This window comes from Hypanus sabinus, chromosome X1, assembly GCF_030144855.1.
Source record: "Hypanus sabinus isolate sHypSab1 chromosome X1, sHypSab1.hap1, whole genome shotgun sequence".
Classification (NCBI taxonomy): Eukaryota; Metazoa; Chordata; class Chondrichthyes; order Myliobatiformes; family Dasyatidae; genus Hypanus; species Hypanus sabinus.
The window spans coordinates 66083202-66105353 of NC_082738.1; the positions used below are offsets into that span (position 1 = coordinate 66083202).

The following is a 22152-nucleotide window of genomic DNA, read 5'->3' on the forward strand; positions in this document are numbered from 1 at the left end:
AACACTCACACAATGCCTGCAAAAAAAATGAATCTCAGGGTAGCATATGGTTACATATATGTTCTTAGATGACAAATTTACTTTGAACTTTGAAAATGCTTGAGCAACTCAACAAGCTAGGCAGCATCAATGCAGGGAGGTAAACAGTCAAAGTTTCAGGCCAAAACCCTTCAAGAGGACATCAGAAATGTTGACTGATTATCACACACAAAGTGCTAAACTCAGCGCAGGTCAGGCAGCAGACACCCTTAATTCCCTCCTCCCCCACCTACCTACCTTCCCCATCACCTGGTGTCACCTATCACTCACCAATTTGTACTCTTCCCCCTCCCCCCCATCTTCTTATTCGGGCTTCAGTCGCACTCCTTTCCAGTCCTGTTGAAGGGCCTCGCCTTGAAAGTCAACTGTTTATTCATTTTCATAGATGCTGTCTAACCCAGCATTTTGTATGTGATTCTGGATTTTCACATTCTGCAGAATCTTTTGTTCAAAGTATATTTATTATTAATGTATACGGTGTATATCCTTTGGGTTCGCCTTCTTACAGGGAGCCACAAAACCCAATAGAAACCATTAAAAGACTGTCAAACACCCAACACATGGAAAGAAAACTAATTGTGCAAATGATAAAAGTAAGCAATTAGCATTCACAACTGAAGTTCATGAAAGTGAGTTCACAGCCATAAAGCCAGTTCATCGCTGCAGCGAGTCCCAGAGCTCACTAGTTGCAGGCCACAGCCTCAGTTCAGTGCAGAGATGATTAAATGTCTTGGAGCAGTGAGCCGCGTACCTGCCTGTCCCTCGTCCCTGACACGCTGACCTTTTCAATCTGGCCCACACTTAAATCGACCAGACCTTGGTTCATTCCTCGCTTTTGAGCATAACTCTGCCGCCTCGGATCCGCTGGCTCTAACTCCGCACCAGCAATGGCCAGACTCATTACTCGTTCCCAGGCCTCGGCCCAGCCACCTCAATTTGGCCCGTACACACCATGCTGCAACCATCCTATACCTTTGAGACTTCAGTTCACAATGCAAAAATACCAGGTTGGCCAGGTGGCATTTACTTATGGTCAACTGTTTATTCCTATCCATAGATGCAGCCTGATTTTCTGAGTTCCTTCATCATTTTGTTTGTGTAACCCAACTTACAGCATATTTAGAAACCAGTCAGGTGACAATACGAAACAAAAGAATCCGAGATTCACAGATCAGTTCATTCATTTCAGTCATTTCCAGCTGCAACCTACCTAATCACAGGAAATGAGTTACATGGAGACTGGAACAAATGTACAATAACTCTATCAGACTGTAGCAGGGGAAATCTCAAAACCACTGACCTAATTGTTGACTTTGCAATCAAGCACACCAGAGTTCTGAAATAACAGCCATTTTACAGACTCATTCACATCCTGCACTGGTCACTTTCCAGCAAGGAAACAGGAGCACCCAGAAGAAACCCACATGGTCACAAGGGAGAACGTACAAACTCCTTACAAACAGCAGTGGAAATTGAAGGTGCTGCAAAGGATTACGCTAGCCACTGCACTGCAGTTACAGAAGAGCATCCCTGAACACACAACACGTCAAACCTTGAAGTGCCTGGTCTACAGCAGCAGAAGACCATGCTGGGTTCCACTCCTGCACCAAATAAAGTGACCACTGAATGTATTTTGAAAGGGACACCAAGATTTGAACCAGGGACCTCTTGATTTCTAGTCAACCGCTCTACAGCTGAGCTATACCCCCCAGCTAATATACTACTTATTGTTAATTTATACTCTAGCAGAGTAATTAATTTATTTATAATCACTGCTTGTTTTATTATAATAGTGCCAATAACATTATACCCTTACATGAACATGCAACTTAAACTTTATGTCAACCTATCAATCTTCAGGCCAGGCCCCTCAGGGACTTGTACTAATATTATTTTGTGACTATGTGCTTGATCATAAACAACATCTGCTGTGTGTGACTATATGTACTGTGTTTTCCATCTTGACCCCAGAGGAACAATGTTTCGTTTTGCTGTATACATGAGTATGGCTGAATGACAATAAATCTGAACTTGAAAATGAACTTAGTTTTCTCAAAACCCTGTAATGCCTGAAGGAGAAGACACATTCCAGATTCATATCTTTATTTGGATTATCTACCATTTCTGGTGCCATGTCTTACGAGGGTAGGCTGAGCAAGCTATGAGCAAAGGAGGACAAGAGGCAACTTGATAGAGGTGTACGTGATGATGAGAGGCATAGACCAAGTGGATAGCCGGAGACTTTTCCCCCCAAGAAATAGCAGATAGCAGGGGGCATAGTTTTAAGATGATTGGAGGAAAGTATAGGTGGGGAGGAATGTCAAGGGTAAAACAGAATGGTGGTTGCATAGAATGTCCTACCAGAGTTGGTGGTAGAGGTGGATACATTAGGGATATTTAAGAGACTTTAAGATAGGCACAGGGATGATAGAAAAATGGAGGGTTATGTAGGAGGGAAGGGTTAGATTCATCTTAGATAGGTTGGTACAACATTGTGGGCCAAAGGGCCTGTACTGTGTTGTAATGCTCTAATATTCTGTGATCCTCAATTCACCTTCTAGCTAAGGACATTACTCTTGAATTTCACAGAAGTGAGCCCTTTGGCCCATCATATCCATGCTGACCCTTTTGTTCGTCTACACTAATCTTTTTCGTGCATTGAGTCCATAAGCTTCAGTTCCTTGCTTGTTTAACTACCTTTTAAATGTTGACATTGGCTCGGAATCCTCTTCCTCCCTCAGTTCTAGGTATCAGCCACTTTGTTTAAAGAAAAATCTTCCCCTCAAACCTTCATTAAAACTCTTTCCTCTAATTTTAAGCCCATGCACTCTTATTTTTGATAATTCTATCATGGGGGAAAGAATACAATTATTTGTGTTCTTGACTAACACACGAGATTCTAAAAATGCTGGAAATCCAGAAGAACACACACAAAATGCTGAAGGAACTCAGCAGGTCAGGCAACATCTATGGAAATTAATAAACAGTCAACATTTTGGACCAAGTCTCTGATGAAGGACATGGCCCAAAACATTGACTCTTCATTCATTTCTGTAAATTCTGCTGATGCTGGAAATCCCCATTCCCATTCTGACCTTCTGGTCCATGGCTTCCTCTGCTGCCACGATGAAGCCACTCTCAGGTTGGAGGAGCAAAACCTCACAGTCCATCTGGGTAGCCTCCAACCTGAGGGCATGAACATCAATTTCTCCAACTTCCAGTAATTTTTCCCCCTCCCACTTCCCTCTTTTATCCATTCTGGCTCCTTGACTGTTTATTCACTTCCATTGATAGTGCCTGACTTGCAGAGCTCCTTCAGCATTTCGTGTGTGCTGCTCTTATATTTATGACTGTTGTTTTTGAACCACACAAGCATTTCACTAAAAGCAACAGTTTAAAGGAGTAAACTCTACACCTCTTTCTCAAGGGAAGCTAGAGAGGTGCAATACATTGCAAAGACAGCCACATGACGCAAATGAGTTGACAAAATACACATCCAGTCTATACTTTACCTTCAAAACCACTATGTTCCATTCCAAACCTCTATTAGGTTATCATCAGTTATGTTTTGTAGAGCTAAAAATTAACCACACTTATTCTGTTTTGCCTGTTAATCTTTCAGTGCAGATATCATGGCTGTAGACCTGTTTACTTTGCACTTTTAAAATACACGCTGACAATGAGCAAATTGTGCTCTAACTAAGGTACAAGATCAATGCAACACATACCAAATCCTGGAGTAACTCAGCAAATCAGGCAGCATCTACAGACAGTCAACAATTTGGTTCAAGACCCTTCAACAGGGCTGGAAAGGATCAATGCAATTTCTCTCTTCCACCCATCAGGATATTTATCAGGAGCACTGCATGCATTGTCAATGATCCCTCCCATCAGTCCAACGATGTCTTTGACCCCCCTATCGTCAGTAGCATTAGGACAAGAACTGTTAAGATGGGAAACAGCTTCTTTCCCCAGGCCATGAGAAAATGAACTCCCTACCACTACCCGAGTCTCATCACGTATGACGCGCCAGTAGCGTTGACTTTTTGACTTGTACCTTATTATTTGTTTCACTTATTTGTGGTAATATTACCTTAAGTGTTATGCGTGAGCTATATGCACTGTGTCATGCAGATTGGTCCAGAGGAATATTATCTTGTTTGGCGGTGTACATGTACACAGTTCAATGACAATAAAGTTGAACTTGAATTTCTTTGCAGCTCAAATTTCCAACAACTGTCCAAGAGTGCCAGAAAGTCAAAAGAGAGTAGGGCCTTCTGATCTTAGAGAAGCTATAGTCTGATCCATTGGATTTCAGTGGAATCACATTTCAAAAGCTGAGCTCAAGATTCACATATTACCACACTGCATCTTAAGACAAGGAACAAGGGGATAAAACATTAACTATCTGGAGTACTGGAAGTGGTTGGAATATTCTGGAAAGATGCAGGGACAGAGAAACAAGATGGTGGTCATAAACTTAGTTGGGATTAAATCCTGATCTATTCAATGTCTCTTAAGGAAACAGTGGGGGGTTTGTGGGGGGTGGGGGGTAGGAGTAAGAAACTAAGTTAGTAATGCCATAAATTTAATGAACTGTTCTTCAGGAAGACTCTAGCACATACATAACCAAGATAAATTGAAGATGAAATACATATTAATAACATAAGACATGGTACATAGCTGTTCTCAGAGATGTTATTGAAATTCTGAGATTTATGGATGGGACTGTAATTCAAATTGACCTCTTTTAGTTCCTTTGTGTTCTTGCCCATTCTTTCTTGTTGCCGATTAGTGGGCTGGATGTTGGGTGATCTGTTAAGTTTTTGTGCGAGGGAGAATTCTGGGGGATTTGGGGTTTGCGAGTTTTTGCTTATTTTTCTTTTCATGCAGGGGGGAGGTTGGTGTCTTTCTTTCAACTACTTCTATGGTTTTCTGTATTTTATGACTGCCTGGAGAAGACAAATCTCAGAGTTGTATTCTGCAATCATACTTTGATAATAAAATGAACCTTTGAGCAGAATTAGACCATTGGGCCTATCAGGTCTGCTTCACCATTCCACGATGGCTGACTCAGTATCCCTTTCAACCCTATTCTCCTGCCTTCTCACCATAACCTTTGATGCTGTTACCGATCAAGAAACCTATGAACCTCTGCTTTAAATATATCCAATGACTTGTCCACCATGGCCATTTGTGGAAATGAATTCCACAGATTCACCAAGAATTCCTCCTCATCTCTGTTCTAAGTGTACACCCCTCTATTCTGAGACTGTGCCCTCTGGTCCTAGATTCCCCCACATTGCATCACAGCCACTCTATCTAGGGCTTTCAATTAATATTCCATAGGTTTCAATGAGTTCCCACCTCATTCTTTTAAACACCAGTGAGTACAGGCCCAGAGCCATAAAATGCTCCTCATACATTAACCCTTTCATTGTTGGGATCATTGTTGTGAACCTCCTCAGAAGATATATTTAGAGTATATGGTCTGTTATATAACTGTTCCCTTTAATAAGCAGAGTGAATTATTCCACATCACCCAGCAGATAGTGAAGATAACTACCCCTACCCCAGAAAAGAATGGGGGAGAGGGGGTAATTTGGCTCTAAAACTGCTCTACTTCCAATGTCCTCTTTTTCCATTCACTATTTGTTACATTGTGCACCGCAGTGAATAGTTTGTCAATATTCACCACATAGATAGCCAGCACAGAAACTAGGTTAAACTCATAGCTGAAACACAAGAGACTACAAACTCTAGAATCTGAAGCAACACAAAGTGCTGTAACACACATGTTGAAGATGTATAAGACATCTGGAGTACTCTGTGCAGTTCTGATCATCTACCTACAAGAGTGTCAACAAGATTGAAAGTGCACAGAAAATTTACAAGGATGTTACCAGTACTTGAGGACCCGAGTGCAAGGAAATGTTGACTATGTTAGGACTTCACTCCCTGGAGAGAAAAATGAGAGGAGATTTGATAGAAGTATACAAAATTATGAGGTATAGATAGGGTAAACGCAAGCAGGCGTTTTCCACTGAGGTTGAGAAATACTGGAGCTACAGTTCATGAGTTAAAGGTGAAAAATGAAACATTTAAGGGGAACGTCTTTACTCAAAGGGTGATGAGAGGGTGGAATGAGCTGTCAGTACAAGTGGTGGATGTGGGTTTGATTTCCACATTTAAGAGAAATTTAGATAGGTACATGGATGGGAGGGTATGGAGGACTATGGTCTGAAGGCAGGACGATGGGATAAGGCAGATAAATAGCTTGTCATGCATACTATGGGCCAAAGAGTCAGCTTCCATGCTGTAGTGTTCAATGATTCTATAAAGAGCTGGAGGATCTTGGCAGCTCAGGCAGCATCTGCAAAGGGAAATGAGCATTCAATGTTTTGGGTCAAGACCCTTCATACTGACCTGCTGAGTTCCTCCTGCACTTTCTATATTTCTTTAAAACCACAACCATCTAGTTCTTGTGATATTTTTGAGGTTATCCACTAAGTCACAACCTCAGTTAAATACAAATTTAACCGCCAGCCCAGTGTAGAAGGCAAGGCAGGCTGTAGATTGTCAGCCTCTACTTTGTAGAAATAACTGTCTATTAAGAGAGTCAGAGAGCACACAAAATAAAGAGTTTGATCATTTCACCCTCTACAGAGCTGAATAATTCTTCAGTCAGCAACTCAAATCTCAGCAGGAAGATACACAATCGTTCCGCTTCAGGCCACACACCACCCCGAGTTGGAAATTTATTGCAATGACTTCTTCAAAGGTGGATACAAATCCTGGAACTCCCGTCTCAATGGCACTGTGTGAATACTTTCACTAGAAAGATGGCAGCAGTTGAAAATATCACTTCATCAACTGGATCCTCAATTTCTTTATCAGGAAATCATAGTCAGTGCATATTGGTAAGCAACATCACCTCCTTCATGATAATTTGGATTGGAAGATTGGAGAATGGCAAATGTATTTCCCCTGTTTAAAAAAGGTAATAGGGAGAATCCTGGGAACTATAGACTGGTGAGTCTTATGTTGGTGGTCTGCAAACTATTAGAAAGGATTCTTAAGGATAGGATCTACGAGCATTTGGAGAAGTACAGTCTACTCAAGGATAGTCAACATGGCTTTGTTAAGGGAAGGTTGTGCCTCATGAGCCTAATTGAGTTTTTTGAAGAGGTAACAAAAGAAATTGATGAGGGTAGGGTGGTAGATGTGGTCTACACGGATTTTAGCAAGGCAGTTGACAAGGTCCCCCACGAGACTCATCCAGAAAGTCATGAGGCATGAGATCAATGGAATCTTGGCTGTTTGGATAAAAAATTGGCTTGCAGGAAGAAAGCAGAGGGTAGTTATGGAAGGAAAGTATTCTGCCTGGAGGTCGGTGATTAGTGGAGTGCCGCAGGGATCTGTCCTGGGACCCCTGCTCTTTGTGATTTTTTATAAATGACCTGGATGTAGAGGCGGAAGGATGGATGAGTAAGTTTGCAGATGACACAAAGATTGGAGGAGTTGTGGATGGAACTGCAGGTAGTCGAAGGTTACAAGAAGATATAGACAGGATGCAGAGTTGGGCAGAAAAGTGGCAGATGGAGTTCAATCTGGATAGGTGTGAGGTGATGCATTTTGGAAGGACAAACCAGAAGACTGAGTACAGGGTTAATGGTCAGTTACTTAAGAGTGTGGATGAACAGAGAGACCTTGGGGTTCAAATCCATACATCCCTCAAGGTCGCTGCATACATTAATAGGGTAGTTAAGAAGGCCTATGGGATGCTAGGCTTCATTAACAGGGGGATTGAGTTCAAGAGCAGAGAGGTCATATTGCAACTCTACAAATCTCTGGTGAGACCGCACTTAGAGTATTGTGTTCAGTTCTGGTCACCTCATTATAGGAAGGATGTGGAAGCTATGGAGAGGGTGCAGAGGAGATTTACCAGGATGTTGCCCGGATTGGAAAACAAGTCTTATGAGGCAAGGTTAGCAAAGCTGGGACTTTTCTCTTTAGAATGTAGAAGGATGAGATGGGACTTGATGGAGGTCTACAAGTTTATGAGAGGCATAGATAGGGTGGATAGTCAGTACCTGTTTCCCAGGGCACCAACGGCAAACACCAGAGGGCATATGTACAAAATTAAGGGAGGGAAGTTTAGGGGAGACATCAGGGGTAAGTTTTTTTTTAAAAAAGAGTGCCTGGAATGACTTGTCAGGAATGTTGCTGGAGGCTAAAACATTAGGCGTATTTAAGAGCCTCTTGGACAGGCACTTGGATGAAAGAAAAATAGTGGGTTATGGGGTAGTGTGGGTTTAGTACTTTTTTTAAAAAAAAGGAATATATGGCTCGGCACAACATCAAGCGCTGAAGGGCATGTACTGTGCTGTCATGTTCTAGTTTTCCAACACAGACTCAACTCAAGGATGCATGCTTAGCTCACTGCTCTACTCTCTCTACACTCACAACTGTGCACAGCTCAAACACCACCTATAAATCTGCCAATGACACAACTATAATCAACATCTTGAAGGTGGTGTTGACACCAACGACTATTTTATTTTAGGAGTTTCAGGAGATTTGTTACACCACCGAAGACTTTTGTAAATTTCTGCAAATGTACGGTGGGGAGGGCATTCTGACTAGTACCATCACAGCCTAGATCATAAGAGGGTGCAAAAGACTGATGACTCTGCAGCTCCATCACAGGCACGGGCTGGTCAGTGGTGTAGCAAGAGTACAGCACCAGCAACCTGGGTTCAACTTCACCACTGCCTGCGAAGAGTTTGTACATTCTTCCCTGTGACCACATGGGTTTCCTCCAGGCACTCCGGTTTACCCCACATTCCAAAGTCATATGGGTCAGTCGGTTAATTATTCACAAGGGCACATCGCATGCCTATGGGGGCAGAAGGGCCTAGATCTCCAAATTTAAAAAATCAATATACCCTCCCTGCCATCAAGGAAATCTTGAAGTGGCAATGCCTCAAGAAGGTAGCATCCATCTCTAAAGACTCTCACCATGCCCTCTTCTCATTACTACCATAAGACAACAATCCAATTTACTACCTCACCATGTATACCTAGTGACTGAATCTTACTAACTAACCTCCCATGCAGGACCTTGTCAAAGGCCTTACTGAAGTCCATGTAGACAACATCCACTGCCTTCCCTTCATCCACTTTCCTGGTAACCTTCTCAACAAACTCTATTAGATTGGTTAAACATGACCTACCATGCTTAAGTTGATTCTCCCTAATAAGTCCCTGTCTATCTAAATACTTGTAGATCCTATCTCTTAGTACTCCTTCCAATAATTCCAATAATCCTTCCACTACTGACATCAAATTTACCAGCCTATAATTTCCTGGATTAGTTTTAAGTGCCTTTTTTAAACCACGGAACAATATGACCTACCTTCCAATCCTCTGGCACCTCACCCGTAGATACCGATATTTTAAATATATCTGCCAGGGCCCCTGCAATTTCAAAACTAGTCTCCTTCAAGATCCGAGGGAATACCGTCAGGTCCTGGGGATTTATCTACTCTGATTTGCCTCAAGATAGCAAGCACCTCCTCCTCTTCAATCTGTATAGGTTCTATGACCTCACTACTTGTTTGCCTTATTTCCATGCCAGTTTCCTTTGTAAATACAGATGCAAAAAAATGATTTAAGATCTTCCCCATTTCTTTTGGTTCCATACATAGCCAACTGCTCTGATCTTCAAGAGGACCGATTTTATCCCTTACTATCCTTTTGCTATTAATATACCTGTTGAAGCTCTTAGGATTATCCTTCACCCTGACTGCCAAAGCAACCTCATGTCTTCTTTTAGCCCTCCTGATTTCTTTCTTAAGTATTTTTTTGCACTTTTTATACTCCTCAAGTACCTTATTTGCTCCCTACTTCCTATACATGTCATACATTTCTCTCTTCTTCTTTATCAGAGTTCCAATATCCCTCAAGAACCAAGGTTCCTTATTCTGATTCACTTTGCCTTTAATCCTGACAGGAACATACAAACTGCACTCTCAAAATTTCCCCTTTGAAGGCACTTACCAAAGACTTCCTTGCCAGAGAACAACCTGTCCCAATCCATGCTTTTTAGATCCTTTCTCATTTCTTCAAATTTGGCCTTTTTCCAGTTTAGAACCTCAACCCAAGGACCAAATCTATCCTTATCCATGATCAAACTAATGATGTTATGATCACTGGAACCAAAGTGTTCCCCTACACACACTTCCGTCACCTGTCCTAACTCATTTTCTAATAGGAGATCTAATATTGCATCCTCCCTAGTTGGTACATCTATATATTGATTTAGAAAACTTTCCTGAACACATTTTACAAACTCTAACCTGTCTAGACCTTTAACTGCATGGAAGTCCCAATCAATGTGTGGAAAATTAAAATCCCCTACAATCACAACTTTGTTTCCTGCAGTTGTCTGTTACCTCTCTGCAGATTTGCTCCTCCAATTCTCGCTGACTATTGGGTGGTCTATGATACAACCTTATTAATGTGGTCATACCTTTCCTGTTTCTCAGCTCCACCCATATGGCCTCAGTAGACAAGCCCTCTAATCTGTCCTGCCTGAGCACTGCTGTAATATTTTTCCTGACTAGCAATGCCACCCCCACCCCACCCTTCATCCCTCTGCCTCTATCACATCTGAAACGTCGGAACCCTGGAACATCAAGCTGCCAGTCCTGCCCCTCCTGTTTCACTAATGGCTACAATATCATAATTCTATGTGTCAATCCACGCCCTCAGCTCGTCTACCTTCCCCACAATACTCCTCGCATTGAAATTGACACACCTCAGAAGATTATTACCACCACACACAACCCTTCTATTTGTGACTTTGCATGAAACTTTAACATCATTTAATTTCATCCCCGCTCCACTACCTTCTCTGGCACTCTGGTTCCTATCCCCCTCCAAATCTAGTTTAACCGCCCCCCCCCCCAAATCACTAACAAACCTCCCTGCAAGGATATTGATCCCCCGGTAGTTCAGGTGCAACCTGTCTCTCGTCAAGGTCCCACCTGCCCCAGAAGAGGTCCCAATGATCCTGAAATCTGAAGCCCTGCCCCCTACACCAGTTCCTCAGCCACACATTCATCCTCCAGAGTATCCTACTCTTACCCTCACTGGCACGTGGCACAGGTAGCAATCCTGAGATTACCACCCTCAAGGTCCTGCTTTTTAACTTCCTACCAAGCTCTCTATACTCACTCTTCAGGACCTCCTCACTCTTCCTTCCTACGTCATTGGTACCGATGTGTACCGTGACATCTGGCTGCTCACCCTCCCATTTCAGAATGCTACGCACACAATCATTGCTGCCATAAAACACCAAATTTCACACTGCATGTCAGTGATAATAAATAACCACTGTGGATAACTTTACTCACCTCAATACTGAGCTGATTCCACAACCTATGGGCTCACTTTCACTCATGTTCTTCGTATTATTAATTAATTAATTATTATTATTGGGTTTTTTTGTATTTGCCATTTGTTTTCTTTTGCACACTGGTTGCTTGTCAGTTTTCGTTCTTTCTTTGATTCTATTGTATTTCTTTGTTCTACTGTGGATGCCCACAAGAAAATGAATCTCAAGGTAGCATATGGTGACGTACATGTACTTTGATAATAACAAACAAGAGACCCAACCACTAACCACAGTCACCACTAAACTGCACTAGAATATGTGGATCCCAGATTGACCTCCGCAATCCCCTGAGGACCTACCAATACACAATCCCTCAGGAGAACATCACACTCAAGTGTCGTCTACGTGGGTTCAATGTCCATTCAGAAATCTGAAGCTGGAGGGGAAGAAGCTTTTCCTGAATCATTGAGTGTGTGGCTTCAGGTTCCTGTACCTCCTCCCTGATGGTAACAATGAGAACAGAGCGAGTTCTGGGTGATGGGGGCCCTTAATGGATACCACCTTTTTGAGGCACTGCCCTTTGAAGATGTCCTTAATGCCTCACTTTTTTGCTCTCTTTTGTGCTATTTATTTTTATATATTCCTTATTACAATTTTTTATTTTTATTATGTATTGCATTTGCTGTCATAAAACAAATTTCAAGACATACACCAGTGATATTAAACCTGATTCTGATTGCACTACTGCTACTATTTTGATAATAAAATTTCCTTGAACTTTGATTCTGAAAAGTAATTAGAGATAGATAACAAATGACAGCCTTGCATTCCATGAACAAGTGATGAAACATAAATCAGGATTCAATTTGCAAATTCTCACTCTAGTTTTCAAATCTTTGCAGTGTCTCCTCTCGTTATCCCTAAAATTGCCTCTAAGGTTATTAATGTAGTTAATGTAATCACAAATCTGAAACAATAACAGGCATTCTGCATTGCTTTGGCTAAGGCTCAAGTCTAGACTTGGATTTCTGTCTCTTTTAATGCATTCCTTAAAATCTACCTATTTGAGCATATTGATGCACATATGGTGTACATCTCATTATAAGGTTCAGCTTCAATTCTTTTGTTTGATGAAATGCCTGGGAATGGAATATTTAAAATTCAAGACATGACATTTTGTTATTACTGCATTATTTTTCAGTCTCCTCCAAGGATCGTCACCTCATCATGGTGGAGGGGCTTGTGAGTTCCTGAGATTCCGAGAGCGATGCTGTCTGGAGTTTAGCCAACTGGTGCTGAGCCCATGCTAGGGTCAGCCATGGTGATAAATGTCAAGGGAGAGGTTTCAGACAAAGCGATCCAACCAAGACCTCAACAGTGGATACGGCGGAAGATGATGACAAAACGCAACGGCAGTGAAGGCAGAGGAAGTCCCCAGTCGTCTTGCACTCCATGCTACTGGATTCTGACCTGGATCTGTCAAGGACTATGTGGTGGCTGCCCATGCATCAGCCTCCCCGTGTTAAATCAAGACATGCCATGGCATTCTCCATTAAGGGAATCCACCCTAAAATCCTGGTTATGTGGACCCAATAGACAACCCCTTAAGAGAACAACATACTCGATTTAAGTGATCATATTACAACTCCTAATGCTATCTTCCAGCAAGTGCTGTCAGAAAACAAACTGCCTTTATCGTAACTTTGTCTGAAACTGCAATGAATCAATTGGCAGGGTGGCCAAGTAGCACTTCATTCCTTGTACTGGAAGGGCCAAAGCCATGTGCATTCTTGTTCTGTGCTACTGATCCCACCCCTTCCACCATGGCAGAGTTTCAGGATTCCAGTAGGATATGAACCATCACACATCCTGAAATGGAAAAGTACTTCCACTTCCTCATTCTGTAAATCCATGCATCTAAACTGAGAAACTGCCAAAAGCTGTTCAGCAAACTGGCAATCTGCTTTAATCCAGTTTATTCAGTCCCATTCCGGACTCTGGCTGTACCAGACTTTGAAATTAATTCTTCCAATCTTTGCACAGATCATATACAATTCTCTCTCCTGTTCACCCTCTCATTTATTTTCTCTCTCTCATTCTCTCTCCTTCACTCTACTTCTTTTTTCTTCTCTCTGTTCCTTTCTTTTCATGTGAATCCAGCACATTCAATCCCATTCTGGATTTTGAACCCCTACCTTTACACAATGCTCTCATTCTCCCTCTCTCGCTTGTCTCTCTCCTCCTCCCCCACTCTCCCAATGTTCAAGGTACATATACATCACCATATATTACTTTGAGATTCATTTTCTTGCAGGTATTCACAGTAAATAGAATCAATAAAAAACCACACGTGACAAAGATGGGCAAACAACCAATGTGCAAAATACAATAAACTGTGCAAATACAAAAATAAATAATAATGGTAAATAAGCAATAAACATCAAGAACACAAGATTTAGAGTCTTTAAAAGTGACTCCATAGGTTGTGAGAGATCAGTTCCACTTTGGGGTAATTGGTTCAACAGCCTAATGGTTTAAGAGTGATAAATGTTCCTGAAGTTGGTGGTATGGGACTTGAGGCACCCTTACCTCCTTTCTGATGGCAGCAGTGAGAAGAGAGCATGGCCTGGATGGTGAGGGTCATTGATGATAGATGCTGCTTTCCTGTGACAGCACTCCATGTAGATGTGCTCAATGGTGAGCAGAGCTTTTCCCGTGATGGACTGGGCCATATCATCTACTTTTTCAGTGTATTTAACGGGAAGTGCGGGGTGCGAGAACTATGAGGTTGGTGGCAGTGGATGGGAGATCCCCATCCTGATGAAGGGTCTCGGCCCGAAACATCGATAGTGCTTCTCCTTATAGATGCTGCCTGGCCTGCTGTGTTCCACTGGCATTGTGTGTGTGTGTCATCTACTTTTTGTAGGATTTTTCCATTCAAAGGCATTGGTATTACCACACTAGGCTGTGATGCAAACAGTATACTCTCTACTGCACATCTATAGAGGTTTGTCAAAGATTTTCTGTTTCAAGATTGCTTAATGTCATTTCCTGTACACAAGTGTAAAGTAGATGACATGCTGAATCTATGAAAACCTCTAAAAAGTAGAGGTGCTGCTGTGCCTTCTTTGTAATCACAGTGATATGCTGGATCCTGTTGGCAGTTATAGGCTCTGAAAACCTGTGCCAACTGGCGGAGGTATTCAAGGACATTTTCAACCTCTCACTGCTACAGGCAAAAGTTCCCACTGCTTCAAAAAGGCAACAATTATATCAGTGCCTAGGAAGAATAATGTGAGCTGCCTTAATGACTATCACCTGGTAGCACTCACATCTACAGTGATGAAATGCTTTGAGAGGTTGGTCATGACTAGACTGAACTCCCGCCTCAGCAAGGACCTGGACCCACTGCAATTTGCCTATTGCCACAATAGGTCAACAGCAGATGCAATCTCAATGGCTCTCCACACAGCTTTAGACTACCTGGACAACTACAAGCACCTACATCAGGATGCTGTTCATTGACTATGACTCAGCATTTAATACCACCATTCCTGTAATCCTGATTGATAAGTTACAGAACCTGGCCTCTGTACCTCACTCTGCAATTGGATTCTTGACTTCTTAACCGGAAGACCACAATCTCGTGCGGATTGACGATAACATCTCCTCCTCGCTGATGATCAACACTGGTGCACCTCAGGGGTGTGTGCTTAGCCCACTGATCTCTCTCTCTCTCTATATATATATATAAAGAACACTATGTGGCTAGACATAGCTTAAATACCATCTATAAATTTGCTGATGATACAATCATTGTTGATGGAATCTCAGATGGAGACGAAGGGGGTGTACAAGAGTGAGATATGCCAACTAGTAGAGTGGTGTCACAGCAACAATCTTGCACTCGACGTCAGTAAGACAAAAGAGCTGCTTGTGGACTTCAGGAAGGGTAAGACAAAGGAACACATACCAATCCTCATAGAGGGATCCTAAGTGGAAAGAGTGAGCAGTTTCAAGTTCCTGGGTGTCAATATCTCTGAGGATCTAACATGGTCCCAACATATCAATGCAGTTATAAAAAAGGCAAGACAGCGGCTATACTTCATTAGGAGTTTGAAGAGATTTCGTATGGCAACAAACAGACTCAAAAACTTCTATAGATGTACCATGGAGCACATTCTGACAGGTTGCATCACTGTCTGGTATTGGGGGGGGCTGCTGCACAGGACCAAAAGAAGCTGCAGAGGGTCATAAATATAGTCGGCTCCATCTTGGGTACTAGCCTACAAAGTACCCAGGACATCTTCAGGGGGCAGTGTCTCAGAAAGGCAGCGTCCATTATTAAGGACCCCCAGCACCCAGGGCATTCCCTTTTCTCACTGTTACCATCAGGTAGGAGGTACAGAAGCCTGAAGGCACACACTCAGTGATTCAGGAACAGATTCTTCCCCTCTGCCATCAGGGAGGAGGTACAGGAGCCTGAAGGCACACACTCAGTGATTCAGGAACAGGTTCTTCCCCTCTGCCGTCCGAGTCCTAAATGGACATTGAACACTACCTCACTTTTGTATTTCTATTTTTTGCACTATTTTTATTCTATTCATTATACATATACTGTAATTTATTGATTTATTAATTTATTTTTTCTTCTTCTATATTAGCTATTGCATTGAACTACTTCTGCTAAGTTAACAAATTTCATGACACATGCCGGTGATAATAAACCCGATTCTGATTCTGATACTGATCCAGGCCAAATCCTCTGAAATTATAATACCACAGAATTTAAAGCTGCTGACCCTCTCCACCTCAGATCCCCTGATGAGGACTGGTTCATGGATCTCCAGTGTCCTCCTCCTGAAGTCAATTATTAGCTCTTTGGGCTTGCTGACATTGAGTGAGAAGTTGTGACATCACAGCCAGATTTTCAATCTTCCTCCTATGCAAAGGTGGACTTGTCACTACCTTTGATTCAGCCCATAACAGTGGTGTCATCAGCAAACACGGCATTGGAACTGTGCTTCGCTACACAGTCATAAGTGTAAAGCGAGTACAGCTGGGGGCTAAGCACAGTCTTGCGGTGCATATGTCCTGTTGAAGATTGTGGAGGAGATGTTGTTGCCAATCCAAACTGACTGGAGTCTGCAAGTGAGGGAATCGAGGATCCAATTGCATAAGGAGCTAATGGTACCTATGTCTTGGAGCTTATAGATTAGCCCTCTCTCCCCTCTCCATCCCTTTCCTTTCCTGTGATTCCATCACATTCAGTCCCATTCTAGACTCTGGCTGTACCAGACTTTGAACTGAATTTTCACAACCTTGGCATATATCATATCCAATTCATCCAATTATTTTACTCTCTTTCTCTATTCCTTTCATGTGATTACTTCATGTGGCCAGTTTCAAATGTCAAGAAAACCCAACAGCAGCTGTAGACAAATGCACATATATAATTAGTCACAAAAGGACCAAGAATTCAATGAAGTAATCACAATAAAGAGCAGGTAAAAGGATAGAAAATAACCAGTATTCTGCTGACTTTCCCTCTCATTTACCAATAGAGTTTTGGCAGTCCTCCAGCACCTGACCCAATTACGTGCTTCACACAAGGAATTAGTGTGATGAGGAAGGGGATGAGGAAGGCAGGTCACACCAAAAATTGCACAGAATCCCATCCTTATGTGGAAAGATTAGGAGCCCTGGGTCTGTTGAGTTTCAAGGAGGTATGTAATGGTGAAACACAAATGCTGGAGGAACTCAGCAGGTCAGTCAGCAACTATAGAGAGGAATGAACAATCAACATTTTGGGCCAAGACCCTTCATCAGGACTGGAAAGGAGGGGGACAGAACGAGTCCCAACGAAGGGTCTCAGCCTGAAACATCGACTCTTTATTGCTCTCCATAGATACTGCCTGACCTGCCGAGTTCCTCCAGCATTTTGTGTGTGTTACTCTGGATTTCCAACATCTTTCAACTCTCGTGTTTACTGAATACTAAAGCTGCATGGGAGTTAGAAGATTTAAGAAAATTAGTCAGATGAGCACAATTCCAATATCATTCACAAAAACTATCCCAGGAATGAAAGAGTTAACTTATGAGGCGTGTTTGATGACTCTGGGCCTGTACTCATTGGAGTTCAGAAGAATGGTGGAGGGGAGGTCTAATTAAAAAGTATTGAATACTGAAAGGCCTAAATAGAGTGGACAGAAAGGATATTACTATATTAGGGGAGTCTAGGACCAGAGGGCACAGCCTCAAAATTGAAGGATGCTCATTTAGAATAGAGATGAGGAGAAATTTCTTTAGTCAGAGGTTGCTGAGTCTGTGGAAGTCATTACTGCAGAAGGTTGTGAAGGCCAAGTCATTGGGTATATGTAAAGAAGAGGTTGATAGGTTCTTGATTAGTAAAGGAGTCAAAGGTTACAGCGAGAAGGCAGGAGAATGTGGTTTAGAGGAATAAATCAGCCATGATGGAATGGCGGAGCAGACTCGGGCTGAATGGCTAATTCTGCTCGTATGTCTTATGGAGCAGAATTAAGAACAGAACAGTACAGCACAGGAACAGGCCCTTCATCCCACAATGTTGTGTCGAACCAATTAAATTAGTAATCAAATGACCAACTAAACACCTCTGTCCACACAATGTCCACACCCCTTAATTTTCCTCACATTCATGTGCCAATCTAAATGTCTCTTAAAAGTCTCAAACGTATCTGCCTCTACCACCTCCCCAAGCAGCGTATTCCCTAAATTAATGTACTTGTTAAGTTGATAGTTATGTTTGATGCAGCTATTGTCCTGCAGGGGTGGTGGTAGAGCCAGATATGTTAGGGACATTTAAGAATCTATTAGAAAGGCACATGGATGACAGAAAACTAGATGGTTAGGTAGGAGGGAAGGGCAAGATTGATCTTGGAATAGGTTAAATGGTTGGCACAACATGGTAGGCTAAAGGGTGTGTACAGTTCTATATTCTAGTTTTGGTTCAAGTTCACTCTTATTGTCATCTGACTGTACATATATACAACCAAATGAAACAATGTCCCTCTAGTGCAGAGGTTCCAAACTATTTTTATGCCTTGTATTAGCCAATTCAGACCTGGAAAAATGCCTGTGGCTATCCACTCCATCTTGTATACCTCTTATCAAGTCACCTCTTATCCTCCTTCGCACCAAAGAAAAATGCCCGAGCTCACTTAACCTACCTTCATAAGACATATTCTCTAAGCCAGGCAGCATTCTGGTAAATCTCCTCTGCACCCTCTCTAAAGTGTCCACATCCTTCCTATAATGCGATGACCAGAATTGAACTCAATACTCCAAATGTGGTCTAACCAGGGTGTTATAGAGCTGCAACATTACCTAGTGGCTCTTGAACTCAATCCCCTGACTAATGAAGGCCAACATGCCTTGCACCTTCTTAATAACCCTATCAACTTGCATAGCAACAAGGTGATAACTACTACACAACACATTCAACACTGCACCAACTTATAACGAACTTTGAGGTAAATTGGGCAATCATCAAATAGGTTGAATGGCCATCTCCTCCTCCACTGCATCACTCCATAATCTATGCATCAGAGAGAGAAATACAGCACGGATACAGGCCCTTCTGCCCAAGTCCATGGCAGTTCATCGTGCATTTTCTTGCAGAACCAGTAGGCACTTTGTAGAAATTGCATTTCAAATTCAGTCTACCGTTCTCAACCACAAAGATCAAAGCAAATTTATTATCACCATATACTACATTTGAGATTCATCTTTTATTTATTTATTATACTAGGAGATACAGCAGGAATAAGTCCAGAGGAGCACGGCCCAGCAACTGCAAACACCACCGATTTAACCCGAATCTAATCACAGGACAATTTACAATGACCAAGTAACCTATCCTGTATTCTGAGATTGTGAACCACAGTTTAAGAAACTGTAGCCAAAAGAAACATTATCCTTGCACCCACCCAACAAGTTTTGTAAGTTTCAATGAGATCACTGTATCCAGGACAAAATTCCAATTGTAAAAGTGGGCTGCAACATAAACTTGATATTAGAACTATCACAAGCAAGGCACAACAACATGTTTGAAAACTTCAATCCTTCAAAGATCAAGGCAGTTAAAACTAATAACTGTTATGACACCCAACAAATACTCACTACTCTGGCAGCTCGTTCTTGAGATTCACACTTCCTGCAGAACCAAGGTCCAGTTGGTACCTGAATGATTCCATAACAAGCTGCAAATAAAGAGAATGAAAAAATATCATGAATATAGAGAAATGCACTCAGTGGCTACACCTGTAACTTGCATGTCAATGCAAATAATCTGCCAATCATGTGGCAGCAACTCAATACATAAAAACATGCAGACATGGCCAAGAGGTTCAATAGTTGTTCAGACCAAACATCAGAGTGGGGAAGAAGTGACTTTAACCTTGGAATGGTTGTTGGTGCTAGACAGGGCGGTTTGAGTATCTCAGAAACTGCTCTCTTGGGATTTCCATGCACAACCATCTCTAGACTTTACAAAGAATGTAGCAAAAAAAACAGAAGATATCCAGGCAGCAGCAGTTTCTGTGGCTGAAAATGCACTGTTAATGACAGAGGTCAGAGGGAAATGGCCAGAATGGTTCAAGCTGACAGGAAGGCCACACATTAAAAAAGTGTGTGCTGGATGTATAGCACAGTGGTCCCCAACCACTGGGCCGCGGACCGGTACCGGGGTGCAAAGTATGTGCTACTGGGTCGCGAGGAAACGATGTGATTTGGCAATATGAAATTGTCAGCTGCACCTTCCCTCATTCCGTCACGCCCACTGTTGAACCTGAACGCACGCGAAGTCATCAGTCGCCTAAATGCAGTGATACCTTCGCGCCAGGAATCACTGGTTGGCCTCTGGTAACCGGCCGGCAAGAAGTGCCGGCGCTACTGACCTGGAGCACAGACAGATGGGCGCCATCTCTAAACCTGTTTAGCACACTGAATGTTCGTGGGGAACCTGGTGCTAAAATATTCACAGACGATCTAATTCGGGCTCAGGGTTTCATAGTAGCAGAGCAGCTACCTCGTTGCGATCTACTGAAAGTCATCCCTCGAGCCAAACTTTTGTCAGCCGATAGATCGTTCCTACCCATCTACAAGGGGGGGGCGGGCGCGCACCTTGTCGCACTCCTCCTCGTTCACTCGGTCGTTCTCTCCAGACTGTGACTGCCGCGGCCCCAGTACGGGGACCTCGGTCCCTTACCTTGTCCTCTCACTGGTGTGTTGCAATGATTTTATATATTCATACGAGGAAAATATGCACTGTGTGTTTAATATTAAATTCGTTAAATTCATTAGAAAAACCCTTTTAGAAACAAAATTGAGTGTATTAGCCACTTATACGCAACTTATAGTTGACTTATCACTTATATTCCGGTCGCAATTAACATCTCCCCCCCGCCCCCCGGCCACATCCGCAAGAATATTGTCAATATTAAACCGGTCCGTGGTGCAAAAAAGGTTGGTGACACATCGTATAGCACATCACACACCTGGTATAGCACATCGATCCTTGAAGCAGATGGGCTACAGCAGCAGACCACCAACATACACTCAACGGTCACTTTATTAGGTATAGGAAGTACATAATAATGAGGCCACTGAGTGTATAGTCAATGCTTCCACAACACAACATTATCCTTGTTTGCCGATTTACTCTTTCCCATTCTTAGTGAAAGTGCGGATTGTGGCTCAGCAGAAACCACTCTTCACCTCCAGAGTTCAAAACTCACAGCAGAGGTTTGAGTATAAAATCTAGCCCAACACTCAGAGACACAAAACATTTTGCAGATGCTAGAAATCTTGAGCAACACCACACAAAGTGCTTTAGGAACTTAAAGATTAGTTTCATTTATCACATGTACAATGAAATGCATCATTTGCGTCAATGACCAACATAGTCCGAGAATGTGCTGGAGGCAAGTGGCCAACACAACTCACTAACCCTAACATCCTTGGAGTGACAGAGGAATCTGGGACACCTGGAGGAAAACCAGTGACGGGAATTAGCTTTATACTAACTGCTACACTATCATGCCACTCTTGGCAAGTCAGGCAGCACCTATGGAGGGAAATAAACAGTTGACATTTTGGACCAAGATCCTTCTTCACAATTGGAAAGGAAGGATGCAGTGCAACGTCTGCACGGAGCAAGGACAACTATGGAATAGTATGATTAAACATTTTTACTGAGTCACACTGTAAGAGTAAAGTAACAGGAAGATAGGGGTTGGGGAGGAGTCAATGATGCAACAAGCCCACACCTCCATGTTCTAGCTTCTACTCCCTTCCTTCCCTGTCTTGATGAAAGGTCTTTGCTGAAAATGTCAACCGCTTATTTCCCTCCATAGAGCCTGCTGAGCTTCTCCAATGTGTACTGTTACTTTGACACACTACCAGGCTCTTGCACTATTGCAAGTATCACATTTCAGAAGGTACCTCCGGTCCATCTGCAAAATGCAGAATTTCCTGGTCGCCACCCATTTTTACTACTATCCCCATTCCGACATATCAGTGCATGGCCTCCTCTTCTGACGTGATGAGGCAACTCTCAGGTTGGAGGAGTAACACGTCCAGGTAGCTTCCAACCAGATGGCATGAACTTCAACTTCTCCAACTTCCAGTAACTTTTTCCCTCCCACTTCCCTCTTCTTCAGTTCACCATTGCC

The 22152-nt window shown here is 42.6% G+C and overlaps 1 protein-coding gene across 6 annotated transcripts in view; it reads right to left on the reverse strand.

Annotated features, from left to right (window-relative positions):
- Positions 1-22152, reverse strand: part of LOC132384979 (protein AF-10-like) — a 379099-nt gene that overhangs the window by 351285 nt on the left and 5662 nt on the right. For all 6 annotated transcript variants that reach the window (XR_009509047.1, XR_009509048.1, XM_059956683.1 and 3 more), the window contains exon 2: positions 19601-19680. Coding sequence is in view for 4 of the 6 variants with exons in the window: in XM_059956683.1 (XP_059812666.1) it covers positions 19601-19680 (80 nt within the window). In the remaining 2 variants the exon portion in view is untranslated. The remainder of the gene's footprint in view (positions 1-19600; positions 19681-22152) is intronic.